The 13,435-nt window shown below is 53.1% G+C and overlaps 6 protein-coding genes across 6 annotated transcripts; 3 read left to right on the forward strand and 3 right to left on the reverse strand.

The window, feature by feature from the left end:
• The first annotated feature begins 375 nt into the window (after positions 1-375).
• Positions 376-1,559, forward strand: BD324DRAFT_120107 (hypothetical protein). The gene is made up of 5 exons (XM_022011954.1): positions 376-471; positions 514-579; positions 640-738; positions 795-1,038; positions 1,222-1,559. Exons 1-5 carry the CDS (start codon positions 408-410, stop codon positions 1,343-1,345), a joined length of 597 nt encoding a protein of 198 aa, XP_021869360.1. The 5' UTR covers positions 376-407; the 3' UTR covers positions 1,346-1,559.
• A 214-nt stretch (positions 1,560-1,773) lies between these two features.
• On the forward strand, positions 1,774-6,153 carry BD324DRAFT_652858 (hypothetical protein; the record flags this gene model as incomplete). Its single annotated transcript, XM_022018565.1, has 3 exons — positions 1,774-3,537; positions 3,574-4,324; positions 4,361-6,153. 3 exons carry the CDS (start codon positions 1,774-1,776, stop codon positions 6,151-6,153), a joined length of 4,308 nt encoding a protein of 1,435 aa, XP_021869361.1.
• Positions 6,154-6,495: 342 nt separating this feature from the next.
• Positions 6,496-8,246, reverse strand: BD324DRAFT_634045 (hypothetical protein). Its single transcript, XM_022016696.1, has 6 exons — positions 7,658-8,246; positions 7,461-7,599; positions 7,142-7,400; positions 7,032-7,078; positions 6,783-6,967; positions 6,496-6,729 (listed from the first exon to the last, which is right to left on the reverse strand). Exons 1-6 carry the CDS (start codon positions 8,034-8,036, stop codon positions 6,530-6,532), a joined length of 1,209 nt encoding a protein of 402 aa, XP_021869362.1. The 5' UTR covers positions 8,037-8,246; the 3' UTR covers positions 6,496-6,529.
• Positions 8,247-8,410: 164 nt separating this feature from the next.
• BD324DRAFT_609823 (hypothetical protein) lies at positions 8,411-9,554 on the reverse strand (the record flags this gene model as incomplete). The annotated part of the gene is made up of 5 exons (XM_022014174.1): positions 8,411-8,705; positions 8,765-9,046; positions 9,090-9,342; positions 9,369-9,455; positions 9,503-9,554. 5 exons carry the CDS (start codon positions 9,552-9,554, stop codon positions 8,411-8,413), a joined length of 969 nt encoding a protein of 322 aa, XP_021869363.1.
• A 565-nt stretch (positions 9,555-10,119) lies between these two features.
• Positions 10,120-11,431, reverse strand: BD324DRAFT_634049 (alpha-L-arabinofuranosidase B). The gene has a single exon (XM_022016697.1). The coding sequence runs from the start codon at positions 11,228-11,230 to the stop codon at positions 10,190-10,192; it is 1,041 nt and encodes a 346-aa protein (XP_021869364.1). The 5' UTR covers positions 11,231-11,431; the 3' UTR covers positions 10,120-10,189.
• Positions 11,432-11,972: 541 nt separating this feature from the next.
• Positions 11,973-13,353, forward strand: BD324DRAFT_634051 (hypothetical protein). Its single transcript, XM_022016698.1, has 2 exons — positions 11,973-13,170; positions 13,206-13,353. Exons 1-2 carry the CDS (start codon positions 12,075-12,077, stop codon positions 13,262-13,264), a joined length of 1,155 nt encoding a protein of 384 aa, XP_021869365.1. The 5' UTR covers positions 11,973-12,074; the 3' UTR covers positions 13,265-13,353.
• Positions 13,354-13,435: the final 82 nt, after the last annotated feature.

Below are 13,435 nucleotides of genomic sequence, written 5' to 3' on the forward strand. Positions count from 1 at the left end.
CGCTCGCCACCGTCACTCATATGCGTGTCTTGTATACAATGACCTTATGATAGACTCTCAAACGTTGTCCACTTACAAGCTCTACCCCAATAAATCTGACGTACGCCAATACGTGTAGCACCCGAACTTTTTTACCATACGAGAGGACACAAGGTTTCGGACGGACGTGACGAGGTGGAGGCGAGCACGCATAGAACCAGAGTAAGAGAGAGAGAGAGCCCACGGATGGTTTCTCGGGGGTTTTTGTTTACGAAATAGCAAAACCACTGAACAAACATCTTCTGTTTTGTTGGTCACTGCGCTGGGGGCCATGGAGCCCATTTGACCGAGGAGGACGACATACAATGCCCCGCACAGACTGGTCGTGGTGATCAGGCGGCATAGTAGAACCATCCATTAAATGATGCATGCTTTCTTTTTTGCCTTCTTGGCATACCGTGAGCGAGCGGGAAAGCAGCAGGGTCAATAAGGGTGGGCAGGCTACACCCTGGAGATGGACGCTAAAATGGGTAGTAGCCCCCTTCCTTCCCTCCACTTCGTCCGTCCGATACAAGCCTTTAAGCAGTGCAGAGCTATACGGTGAGTGGAGGTGAGGATGTGCTAATGCAGTTGCACCTTTCTCATACTGTCAATCATCAGCTGCTGTTCCACGCCCCCTCGCCACCATCGCCACCATCCACCACCCATCCCATCCCAACGACAAGTTGCCATACTCGGGAAAATTCGAAACCGGAAAACGTGGGATTCTATAATAATAAATAATAACAGCAGTCATCTCACACAAACGTCACCAGAGGGCGTCTCTCATCCCAATCCCCCTCGTTCCTGCCATTCTATCCATCAACCACAACCTCTTCTGTTAGTGGATCGCTTTGCAACTTGTGTCTGTCTGTGTATCATTAGAACCTGCGAGGGGCCCTTTCTTGTGTTAATTCATCTCATTCGCCTCCCCCAATCAACCAACCAACCAACCACCAGCAGCAAGGAGGAAAACGGGGGGGACACAGCAAAAAATTACAGTCGTCCCATCGCGTCTAGGTGAGTGTTCATACACGCTTCTAGATGGAAAGAGGGGGGGGGGCGGGCTTCAAGCATTCTCAATCACGCTTTCACTGTCTACCATGACCTGATCATACACCCCCCATATCCTATCCTATCTTATACCCGCCCCCTCCCCCGTCCTTACTTTTGGTCAATGTCTGATCGGCGCATTTTCAATAGGGAGGTGACACACACAACATCGATATTTAAGACGCTACTTTTCACTGGAACATCCCACATCTTGTGTCTCTCTCTGTCTCTCTGTGACGAGAACGCTGGGAAGGGAGGAGGAACGTCCGGATAGATCGACGAGGAAAGAGGATTAGAGATAGCTTGGGACGAGCTAGGAAAAGAAAAGTGTCCGCAGGAACCCCCTTGCCCTCGGTCCCTTGGCAGCGGCAAAAGGGGATCAACGGCGATTGCGACCTCGATCCCATTTCATCACTGTCTGGCATCGCCACCTTCCCATTGGACCCTGCTCCCGCCTACAACTCCCAACGACCGTCATCATCGCCATCACATCAACGCACGTCCCCTTCGGGGCATAGGTGAGTTCTGGGACACATCGTCTGATCCTTTCATCCCGTCATTCTCATCGAGGGAGGGGACGGACATCCTGCTGACATTGACTTGTCTTTCCTTCCACCTTTCGGTCACGATTCATCGCACTGGTCGTCATCCTTTGTTCCATATCCTCCCTGAACCCTCACTCAGCCCTGCTCAGCGCTCACGATGGAGACGCTACATCACGGCCCCATAATGACCATCCCCGTTGGTCTCATGCCATCCGTCATGGCCATTCCATCCTTAGCGACCATCCCCGGCTCAGCAGCGCCTACACCGTCACCCCATGGATCTGGTGAGGTCCCTACGCTGAAAGATTCTCCGTCACCCGTGGATCCACCAGAAGTAGAAGAATTCATGTCTGCTTCTTCTTCCTTCGCCCCATCATTCATTAGTCCGGCTGGGTCCCACATCCCACTTCCCCGTGTCACTTCCTCTGGCGAATTGCTGGAACCGCCAGATCCATACGCCAATCTCGAATCCACTTCTTCTCAAGATCATTTCGTCACCCCACTCTCCTCACCTTCTCAACCACCTCCCGGTCCCGTTCCAGGATCCTACTTTCCAGCTACATCCTCCACTATTCCACTGGTCTCGGCGACTCCTCCCCTTCCCTCAAAGGACCCAGAACCAGATCGACCGAGAGCAGAGATCGAGATTGAGATTCCCGTGGGGACGCCCAACGAACCATTGTTCTCGGCGTATCCTCAAGTCGACGATGCATCGACTGTCCTGGCTCATAAAGCGAAAGCCTTCCATATCCCAATACGGAGCTTGACACTCAGTCGACCGCCTAAACCCCGTAACAGCAATGACTCGGCCGACGGACCATCTGTACCCACGTCTCCACGTCTTGGTCACCGTCCTCGAGGTAGAAGAAGAGCCAGTACGGTTGGGTCAGCTCCGCAGGCACAAGCCATCCCAACGACCGATCGTCGGGGATCTCATGATGAGACGGGGACGCCTGGCCGAGCTCTCGCCGCTCTATACGCCATCACCCCTTCCAAATCGTTAAAACACTTTCGCAGCCGTAGAGCCTCTCTCAGCTCGGTCACAGACCTGTCAGAGTTTGCCAGACGATATCGAAACCGTCACCATGCTGCAACGTCTGAAAGCGATACGGAGGGACTTTCCCAGGCATTCCCGTACCCTCCAGATCGTTCGGGCAGTGTCCTCCAGCCGGAAACAACTCAGCCGGCGATATCACCTCGCAAATCGTCTCTGGCTCGGAGTGTAGTCAACACTGCGCCCAGTCCAGCTCGTTCCGTCGAGGTCGTCGTTGCTGAAGAAATCCCTCATGGACCACCGCCACGTCGCTCTTCCCTCGTGGTCAACTTTGACAAGTCGTCGATTGTCGCAGACAATGAAAGATTGCTGGCTGGAGCGAACGTCGTCACTGACGTCCACTCTGTGCTCTCCAGCTCGTTGACTATGACCGAGACATCCGCATCGGTTTCGGCAGAATGTCACACGTCCTCTGGGTCCACAGATCCCCATCCACTCTCGTCCACGAGCACATCCCTATCGCGTTCTGTCAAATCAGGCAAGGAAGGCCCCGGTGGTGTTTCCGCCATCAAGCTGCAAAAGTCCCTCGAGTGGGAAGCCAAGCAGACTCGCGCGCGAAGGAGGATAGAGAGACGACGCATGGTCCTCCTAGAATTGGTCGAAACCGAGGTCGCCTACGCACAAGACCTCAAGACATTGGTTCATGTCTACTTGCCTCAGCTCTTTGCTCTGCCCGGTCTCAGCGAGATCACCACGAGAGCCATTGCCCGGAACTCGGATCAGCTCTTGCGCTTCCACGAGGCGTTCATGAGCCGAATGGTTCTTGTGATGGTTGAAGAAGGCATGGTACCGACTGATATGGCTTTAGAGTCAGGGACAAAACTGGAAAAGGTCGCTCGGCGTTTGGCGTCCTTGTTCGTAGATGAGGTAAGTCAATACTCACGAGGCTTGGCTGATGATCAGGTCGCCGAATTTTCCGCCTACAACGAGTACTGCGCGGGATCCATCATGGCTGCTTCATTGGTTCGACGAATCTCCCTGCGCCCCGATTACGATGCGTTTGAGCGGCGATGTCAAGTCATCGCGGCGACGCTACCTCATCGCACCCTTGCGGATCTCATGATCGAAGCCACCTCCGCCATTTCGCCTGTATCTGCCCCAACATCGCCTTATGAGACTTCACTGCGCAATCGCAATCGCTTGCATTTTCGAGACTTCCTCATCATGCCTATTCAACGTGTCTGTCGGTATCCCCTGCTGCTGAACCAGATGCTAGGCGCGACATCCTCGCCCGAGCGCGATGATTCGTCTATCCAGATAAACGGCGAGGGGATCGAGGACAAGTACGACGTCGGCGTAGATGTAGAGCGAGCTCTGGGAGCCATGAAGGGCGTAGCGGAAGAAGCCGACGAAGCGAGGCGCCTCAAAGATATCGAAATCAAGACGGCGACGATTCTCGACAGGCTGGAGCCTCATCCCGCCCTTTCATCCTCGTTTCTCAAAACTCTCGGCAAATGCCGATTGGTCGGATCGCTCGATGTCCTCCATCATCATCCTACCATTGCACCATTGATGCCACCCGTCAAGGTCAAATACCTCGGTGCGTTTCTCTATCGAGGGTACTTGATCCTTGCCAAGGTGAAAAGAGGCAAGACATACGAAGTCAGGCATTACCTCCCGCTCGAGGTGTTTGAGTTGATCGACATCGAAGAGGGTGAGTGGGCGAGTAGGAGCTATCGTTGACTTGCAGGCTTTCTACCGCATTGCGTTCGGCTCAATCTACGTGATCACAACTTTGACCTCGCTGCTTCATGTGATGCCGAAAAAGAGGTGTGGAAAGCCGCCATCACCGAGGCTCGAGACCAATCTACCATGCCCCCGTTTGAACTTCCCGCATCCGTCTCGCCATTCGCGGCACGGAAACGACGCATGTCAGCTGCTTTGCCTCCCACGGACGCTTCATCACCCGAAGCCGTCTCGCCATCTCAATCCAAGAGGCACACCATCTTCGGCACCTTTGCTTCGATGAGTGATTTCGGAGTCGTCGACACCACGGCCACCGCTCCAATAGACGACGTCCAGCCATTCATCACCCCCCAGTCCTCCCCCACACGATCGTCCTTTGGCTTCACCCCGGACCAAGCGGGTCGACCTGGTCAACCCTCGACGATCTTGCTCAAACGCGCCACTGCACCTCAGCGTGTCATTGTCGATAGAGGACTCGGCGACATTATCTCGGAGAGTTGCGCCACTGCTCGAAGCAAAGCTCAATTACATCAAGTCTTGTTCTTGCCTGATATGCCAGTGTCCGAGGTGCGAGACCGCATGTCGATCCGAGATTCCACCTTGTTACGTCGCCGCCGAAGCTTTCTCGACTCTCATGCAGCGACATTCGATATTGCCTTTACGGGTGAGATTCGAGGTTCCGTCATACCCTCGAGACCATCTCATCGATCTTCATTCGAGACAGAACGCCCGAGGCATGCACATACGCGAGCGCATTCGCATGGCGGTTCTCACCGCATGACGAAACCCTCTGGGGATACAATGACGGACCTTGAGACGCTCGAGACCCGTCAAGAGGAGATGGATGAAACGACTGCGTCGGAGATGGGGACATTGACACGGGAAGTCAACACGGCCATAATTAGTCGGACCAACTCTGTCGCTTCGTTCTATGGTGCACCTCAGATCTCTCCACCGAACTCGCATCATCCTTCCTTGTCCAACTTGAGACAAGCTGCATTTGACTTTGTCGAATCGCCTATCAAGGTCTCTCCTACGCCTTGGGCGACATTGAACAGGCGTCAGACGGCATCTTCGTATAATCTCCACCAAAAGACGCCTGTGCCCCATCGAGCCATGTCGACACCCGTTTCGCCCGTGCTCAAAGCAAAGGAGAAGGAGCTCCCGCCACTGCCCGGCTCGAAAGAACTTCCGCGGGTCCCTCAAGGCCCTGCAGGCATGCTACCACCGCCGTTCCTTCGCCGAGTCATGAAATCTGATTCTGGCACGACATCCCGGAGCAATTCGAGCGATAGCGCGCCGAGTTCTACGGGCTCAGGTTCTCAAGGTAGCAACGGCGGCGGGGAGAAAAAGGTCACGCAGGGAGGCGACGAAGACGATAACAAACCTCTCGGAACGACGTGGCAGAACCTACGACGATCCATGTCTTTCCGACGCGAACGACCTACGTTCTCTCGTGAATCTTCGGATCGGGATCGGGATCGGGACGTGATGGACAGTCCGCGAAGTATGAAACTTTCCCTCCCGCTTTTCTCTCGACCTAGTATCTCACGAGCGAGCAGTAGCGGAGTCGATGGAGGTGGACCTGCATCCGTCGCGGATTCAGAAGAGGGTCTGGGCGGCGAATCTGGTATGCCCACATTCATGCAGGTTGGGAGTGGTGGCGAGAAGGGTGTTGGCGCTGGGGCTGCGTCGGGGGAGGACGACGATGATGCTGGGGATGGAGGCGCAGCGGGTCTGAAGCGAAAGAAGAGCGCGAGGTTGTTTCAGACGCTCAGTCGGTTCACGCCGATGTAGGCGGTCGAGGGAACGGAAGGTCATACAAACACACACACACACGCACACAAACACACACACATATATCAAGAATCACACGACATCTCACACATATCTCGGAATTCATTTCTGTATACACGGACATTTCTCTCTTTGACGTCGCTTCTTGGGGTTCACACTTATAGACGGGCTGTTCGATCAATATATTCTCGACAACACACTACCTCGACACATTCCTGTATCCTTATCATCCAAGACACGGCCCACATTCAAATTCGTCTATAGTTGTTCTTCTCGCGGTGTCAATGCCTGTGTTGCCTCGATCTTTCATAATGCTCGCATATGTTCAGCTCGGAAGGGAGATGCATTCTCGAATGTAATCCTGTCGTGCATCATCTCAACCCTTCTTCGTATCTGGTTCAGGCTCAGCTTCCCTCCAGATCGATTCCCAAACTTGAAAACAACTGCCAATCAAGAATGCCCAACTTCCCCAGAATGTTGCTAGATCCGATTCGTACACTACTCCAGACTTTGATGAGAAACCAAGCGCACCACATAGGGTGAATCCTATCGATCCAATGAGATTCCAGAATCCGACTGAAAAGCGCGGTCTCAGCCAATATCATTAATGCACCGCTTAGGAAACCTACCATGCCAACCAATATCCAATGGTTTGATCCTCCACCACGATCCTTGAACTTCCAGCATGAGGAGCGTGGACGAGATGATGAATCCGGTTCCGCCCACAACTTGAGGCGTCCAGAAGAAGACGTCAATGATGGCTATGGATCCTCCACCAGCGGCGAATCCAGGAATGACGCCAGGTAGACCGGTGCTGGTGGTGATGGGCCGAAACTCAGCATGTAAAAAAGGGAGGAGAACAGCAGAACTTGACTCACATGGTAGCGATCCAAAAGACTGTGGCTCCGAAGAACTGGATGACGGCCTGTATTATCCTCTGATTAGAATCGGAACGAAACTCAAGCAAAGCAAAACGTGTCAGGCTCACTGCGCAATAACCCATGTCGTGCCACATGGGTGGACCCCACCAAATCCAAGGCTTGACTTTGCTCTGCTTTCCATTCTTCTCCGTACCTCCATCTGTGTTCACCGCGTGACTTAGGGTTGTACTGGATGAATGCCGTTCACGGTGGTGTAAAACGTGATCTTGAATCAACTTGTGATGCTCAGCATCTTTCTCCTGATCCACATGACGACGATGATGGAGCAGCTGCCCGATGGCAGTACCAAAATTAATCTCCCGGCCGCTATGTCATTGAGTCAGACATTTAGACCATCCCGAAAGGCAGCTAGCTGGTCACACCCACCGGTCCAGAGCTTCCACGACCATCAAGTAAGAACCAATTTCGAAGACTGTTCCTCCTATGAATGCCAGTGCTGCGGCCGTTCGACTGACGGTCTGATTGTCCAAATTGGGTCGGAACAATGGGAACCATTCGACGTAGCCTGAAACACTTGCTCAATACTCTGTGGTCTATCACCCTTACCCCCAGCTCCTGCTCACCATTGACAACCCAGACGGCTGATCCAAATGTGAACGCTACGGCAACCCACCAGCTGATATCCATCTTCAAATTCGGCTTCAATTTGCTCTCCTCATGCTTGATCCGCCCATTGAGCTCTTGAGCAATCATCGTCCCGTATCCTTCCAAACGACTGCCTCTCGCTCCATCTTTCGTCGTAATGTACCTCACCGTCGCAGGGCGTGAAGCATATCGACCCTTTCTGGCTTTTCTAGAGTTCCATTCACTGGTCGGCGTACGTTCAGACGGATCACTGGAGAGATCGGAAAATCGAATGTTGGTAGGTGTGAAGAAGGACGTCGGGGAGGTATGAGAATGGACAGTCAACTGAGGACTGCTACCTGATGAGCGGGTCGACATTGTTCAGTCGAGACTGAGGCGAAGCAGCAAAGAATGGTCCACCAATAGTGCGTGATTTATGAGTACACCCTGTCAGACGCCGCCGCAGACGTTGTCCATGATCGTGCTGTCCTTTTGCTCCAATGTCACCGACGAGATGGAGACAGAGGTTGGAAGCGAGAGAGAGAGAGAGACGTAGCGGGTTGACCTGTAAATAGAACAAACGTTGAGTGCAGCAGCAGGTGAACATTTTTTACGATGAGATGCTCCGACAGCCAAAAAAGCCAAAAAACGCCGACCACGTCATTTCACCGACGCGACTGATTTCTTCAAGATTTCTCGTGGTACATACACTGGATGCATGGCGTGTTATCTTGACTACCTCGCACTCATCCCTAGACATGCACAGTCACCATCTCTTGGACAATGACCATGTTCCCTTCGGTCTTTGTGACACGATTGGTCTCTGTCCATCTATCCGCTTGGACAACATTGACGACTGGATCTGGCGTCGGAGAGGGATCCGGTCGTTTAGTCGATTTCGGTCTGTCACTATCGCCTGAGCCATCTCCACCTCCTTCACCGCCAAATGTATCAAAGTTTGAAAGGAACCATACCAAATAACAGTCACCAGCGACATCGGATAGGGAATAGTCCTCAACGCTGCCCCAAGGGTTGAAGAGGGTGAGCCTGTCCACGTCTGGCTCAGCCTTCAAAACACACCCTATCCCCTTCCCGCGATCACTCACTTTCGTCCGGATCCGCTCCCACTGCCTCCAAACAAGCCATAAGCATGACCTCCCAAGAGTACTTTGGCACCGTCCGGTAGTGTTTGAAATACCATGGGAGTATTCATGCTCGTCGCTTTCAACGCATAGTCAAACAATTGGTCGGCGGTAGGCTTCATCTTCCCATCGGATTTGAGGCCCGTCAAGGCAGACATGGAATCTCCAGGAAGGACAGGTCCAAGGAGACCATTGGCAGAGGGTAGTCCAGCCTTGATTCCGGCATATTCGAACGCCCCCGGCCACCTGAGGAGTGATTAAGCTTATCTTCGCAGAAAAGTGACCGTACCAGATATCAGTTCTATCTCCATTGTTCACCGACGCTTCGTCATGTGTGACAGTTTGCATTTGGGGAGCGAGCGAATTATAATCGTACATTTGGATTCGAACCGATGTGGCAGCATCAACAGTCCCGTCGAGGACTGTAAGTTTTGACTTTAACCAAGCTGGGGAAACGTGGGTAATGGCCCCAAGGACAGACATGAAACCACAATCGGGCACAGTCGCTGAAGACAATGGGTGATCGCCCTGTGAATATTCGACTAACATGATACAAGTCTCTACTTACTCTGCTTGAGGTCATTGACGGCCGGGGCGCCACTATCGCCAAATATCGGATCGTTACCCGCTCTTGGCAGTAATGGTCCCCCGAGAACTGCAACGCATTGGTGAACCTCCTCTTCCTGAAGCTGCTCTGCTCACCTTGATCCAAGGCACTCAGAGCCAGGACCCAATGCAGAAACAGTAGTGTCATGTCGAACAATTCTTCATAAAGCCCTCAATGAGCGAGGGCAAGAATGCGACAGAACGGGATGAAGATAGCTATCAGCGATATCATTTCAATCTCGTCCCTTTCTCCGTCCCTTTTCCGTCCTTCCCACCATCGACGATCCCTTCTCATGATCTTTCCTCGGCGTGCCGATCATCCTGTAATAGGGGGTGAGGAGTGAGAAAGGAGGTGCAGGCCCTCATGGGTATAAGTGGACCTGAAAAGGCATTCCTCCGTTGATGCTAGGGTACTGATCATGGGAACAGCAAGCGCTGGATCAACGGGCCTCGTCCTTTGATGACGCGTGGATCCAGGACAATAGAGGCAGGACCTGGCCTCCTTTGCTATCGAGCATGGCTTTCCGACACGGGGAGATGGGGACAGGGGTCCCATGGTAAACGACTCGGTGTCAGCCCGTCAGAGCCGCGCAGGATCCATGCTGCAGACCGACCCGCACTCTGATCTGTATCATCTATCGACGCCTACATGAGAGACCCCTCTTTTGAGAGCGTCCCTATCGCCATATCAGCCTTATTGACCCTCACCAGGCTCAGTACTGAATGCATGTGTTGGGTAGACTTTTTGATTTCTACGACTGCCTAAAACCAGACCCCGTTTCCTTAGCTTGCCCGGGAGTATTTGGCATTCTGAACGATATCCGCCTGGACGTACGCCTCAATGTTATCGTTAGGGTATCCAGACACCATGGCACCCTCGTAAAAGGTTCCTACGGCATTATTACTGTTATCTCCACCGATTCCAAGTATGATGGCGCCCTTCTTGTTCATAGGGTAGTACCCGCTGGGTCTCGATCCGCTGTAGAACGTTGTCAAACCTCCAGACTGAGCATCACCCCCTCGGATGGCCCAGAGGTTGGACGAGTCGCCTTTGACGATGCCGGTCGCGAATTCAGAGGTGATGGTAGGGTTGTTGGGGTTCTCCGAAGCGGGAGTGTTGAAAGCGCCTGGCGTGTTTCCAGCAAAGATTCCATTCTCCAAGTCGGCTTGAATCCACGGTCCAGAGCCCGCTCCGTGAGTGGTCCCAATCATGAGACCAAAGTTGAGTGCCTCCATCGTTCCAGCCCCATCATCGGTATTATCAGTCTCCGCATTACCGTAGTCGAAACAGCAGATTCCATTATAGTGCTGAGCATCGACGACCCAGTACATGCCTTCAGGGTTGTTTCCCGTTGGCACGTTTTTCGTATTGTCATTGCGGTAGCCAGTTTTAGTCGGAGAATAGACGCCATAGACTTTCTGTCCGTTGAGCAAGACGGGAGCCATAGTGGCATTCGCCATCAAGTCGTACCCGTTGGGTCCTGGACCGCTCATCGCTCCGCCAGGAGGAGCAGGCAGGAGATCGTTGCCATTTCCGGATTGATCGTAGATTGCATATATGCTACAGGTGGTCCCGGCGCAGAATGAGTCTTGAACGCCAGAATTGGCGATACCACCAGCGGAAACGGTAGAGATGACTTGGTACTGTCCATCAGAGGCTCGAACGACCTCGTAGAGTGGTCCATTGTATTTCGAGTAAAGGGCTCGAGTGGTACTGTGAGCAGCAACGCATGGGGTGTTGCCAATAGCGTAGATGTCACACGGCTGAGAAGCAACCAACGACGACAAAAGGGCAAAGGCAGTGGTGAGAGCGAGGGTGAACATGATTGATTGATTGAGGCAGAGGTCACTGGTCCGCAACACACAAGCATATATGGATGCTCTCGGGTCGAAACCTGGGTCCACTCGATCTCATGAGATGCCTTCGTCCCTTGCTCCGCCTGATATCCTAGCCCTCCGCATTATAGGCTCAATTATGCAGGCACGATAGAATCTGATGATGTAGTCTCGATCACGATGCTGACCAATTGCTTCAAAGGATCCGAGCAGGAATCGACCGCTTATAAGAAACTTTAGGCTTTCCCCCACATGAGCCCCACCCCCTCACAACTACTTTTCCCTGAATGAGTGTGAAAGCCGATCATCGATATCGGGTCACGAGGGCTCCTGCAGTGAGCCCAAAATCAGCCTATATACACGCCGACGGCAATTGCGAAAAGCTACGAGATCCAAGCTATTTTCTGGGCATCTGAGCTGCGTGGGAGTCGGGCGAGGCCTGTTTGTCTCGAGGGAGTCCAGTCATCGAGTTGTTGAAAAAGACTGCACAAATAGGTCTTTGAGATCTGAGGGGCTGATAACGCATCTCGTCTCGTCTCGTCTCCGCGGTCATGTGTATCAGGACGAGCGCGATGCTAACGAGAATACCATGATTGTTTTCGATGGTGATGATGCCCCGTGATAGAAGGTCACAGGTCTTGGGGATACGCCGTCACTCATCCCTTTGGCGCAGACGAGTGGTTTGCAAAGAACAGCGCCACGATGTACTGTATCCCTCCAATGCCACGTGCCAACTGACTCTGGCTCTCCCTCCACTTGACAGGTCCACTCACTCAACCATCTTCCATTACAGACATTTAGATCCGATCTGACGGTGTTGACGACGACAAAGATGTCTGAATCGAGGCGAGTCACCGATGAGAATGACCCTCCATCATCCCCATTACACCTCTCGGTCCCTTCCACTCCAATTCGGGGCTTAGCCTCGAGATTGATCACTTCAGAATGTCGAATACCCACACAAGTCGGCTCATCATTCAAAGTCAGAGACTCAAGCTTTACCCTCCCATCTCCAGCGCAAGGCCTTGATATACCTTACGATCTATCCTTCCTTTCTCCCGCTACAGACTCGTCCACTCTCCCCCGCGGGATCCTTCATCGAACGCTGTCTCGAGCACCTCCCAATACCCCTGACAGTAGCAACCTAAACGACTCGCCAGAAAACGTCCAGTCAGACCTGAGTGTACGATTCGACACTTCCAACGGCTCCCTCTTCTCTTCCAAGAGACTCGCTCGAGACCCTACGCCTTACCCTCCACCTCTCCAATGCGCAGATTGGCTATCAACGCATGATCAACTTCTTCCCCAACCCAAGTATAGTGTCGTTCGGCCTTGGCTGAAGGATATCCTCAAGCGAACCGCTACAGACCGATCTGGCTCCATGCAACTTCCTCTAGACGAATCTCCCAATCTTGCCAATACGATGCCTCCTCAAACGCCAGAACGATCCTCAGCTTTCCCAGCAGCGCCAACGACACCGTCTCTAGCCATCCGCTTGGCCAATCTCGATCTTACCGACCTACCGCTCGACCCTCCGTCCCTCTCGCCCACTGAGACGAGTGGATCCGACCCGCGAGTGCAAGACTTGTCGCGCCTCACCTGGTCACAGGTGGAGCTCGACGTGGACGACCCCGATTGGAGCTTTGAACCTATCATGAGTGGTCAAGACGCTCTGGCGGCGTTGTGTGACTACACCTCGGACGACGACGACAGTGAGTCTGACGGGGAGAAGGTCGAAAGCGGCCACGAGGTACAAGGCGAGGACATAGTCATCCATCTAGAGTCCCCAGCGCTCGACCTTGAGCGGCCATCACCTCAGCCTGAATACCGATTAGGATCTCCGATCCGCTTGAAGGCCTCTACATCACGGTTACCTCTCAAGTTCGCTTCTCCCTTCCCGTCTTCGTTTGAGGATCGCGATTCGGATAGTGAGTGAAATATGCAAAGCCCAGCTGAAATACAGCAGCACCATCCCCATTTGAGCCTTTCTATGCGTATCGCCGAGCCGACTCGGACCAATGATCCGTCATGTGTCGGTGAACGGCCTTTCGCTAGCCGTAGCAGGCCAGTAGCTCAACTCGAGACTACTTGCTCCCCTCCTGGAATCGAGCTGTTGTAATACCTCGTCGCATGACAAAGCCTGTATCTATAGTTCCATGTCATATGGCTACAAGTCATGTATAGTCTCAATCA

The sequence above is a fragment of the Kockovaella imperatae genome (genome assembly GCF_002102565.1).
Source record: "Kockovaella imperatae strain NRRL Y-17943 chromosome Unknown BD324scaffold_12, whole genome shotgun sequence".
Lineage (NCBI taxonomy): Eukaryota > Fungi > Basidiomycota > Tremellomycetes > Tremellales > Cuniculitremaceae > Kockovaella > Kockovaella imperatae.

Excerpts from the sequence above, each read along its gene's own strand:
- BD324DRAFT_120107 (XM_022011954.1), top strand. The coding sequence starts at position 408 with ATGCTTTCTTTTTTGCCTTCTTGGCATACCGTGAGCGAGCGGGAAAGC. Across the intron at positions 580-639 it reads AAGCAGTGCAGAGCTATACG|CTGCTGTTCCACGCCCCCTC; the intron begins GTGAGTGGAGGT and ends GTCAATCATCAG. Across the intron at positions 1,039-1,221 it reads AGTCGTCCCATCGCGTCTAG|GGAGGTGACACACACAACAT; the intron begins GTGAGTGTTCAT and ends CATTTTCAATAG.
- BD324DRAFT_634051 (XM_022016698.1), top strand. The coding sequence starts at position 12,075 with ATGTCTGAATCGAGGCGAGTCACCGATGAGAATGACCCTCCATCATCC. Across the intron at positions 13,171-13,205 it reads TGAGGATCGCGATTCGGATA|CAGCACCATCCCCATTTGAG; the intron begins GTGAGTGAAATA and ends GCTGAAATACAG.
- BD324DRAFT_634049 (XM_022016697.1), bottom strand. The coding sequence starts at position 11,230 with ATGTTCACCCTCGCTCTCACCACTGCCTTTGCCCTTTTGTCGTCGTTG.
- BD324DRAFT_634045 (XM_022016696.1), bottom strand. The coding sequence starts at position 8,036 with ATGTCGACCCGCTCATCAGGTAGCAGTCCTCAGTTGACTGTCCATTCT. Across the intron at positions 7,600-7,657 it reads AGCCGTCTGGGTTGTCAATG|GCTACGTCGAATGGTTCCCA; the intron begins GTGAGCAGGAGC and ends CAAGTGTTTCAG. Across the intron at positions 6,730-6,782 it reads ATTGGATATTGGTTGGCATG|TCGGATTCTGGAATCTCATT; the intron begins GTAGGTTTCCTA and ends CGCGCTTTTCAG.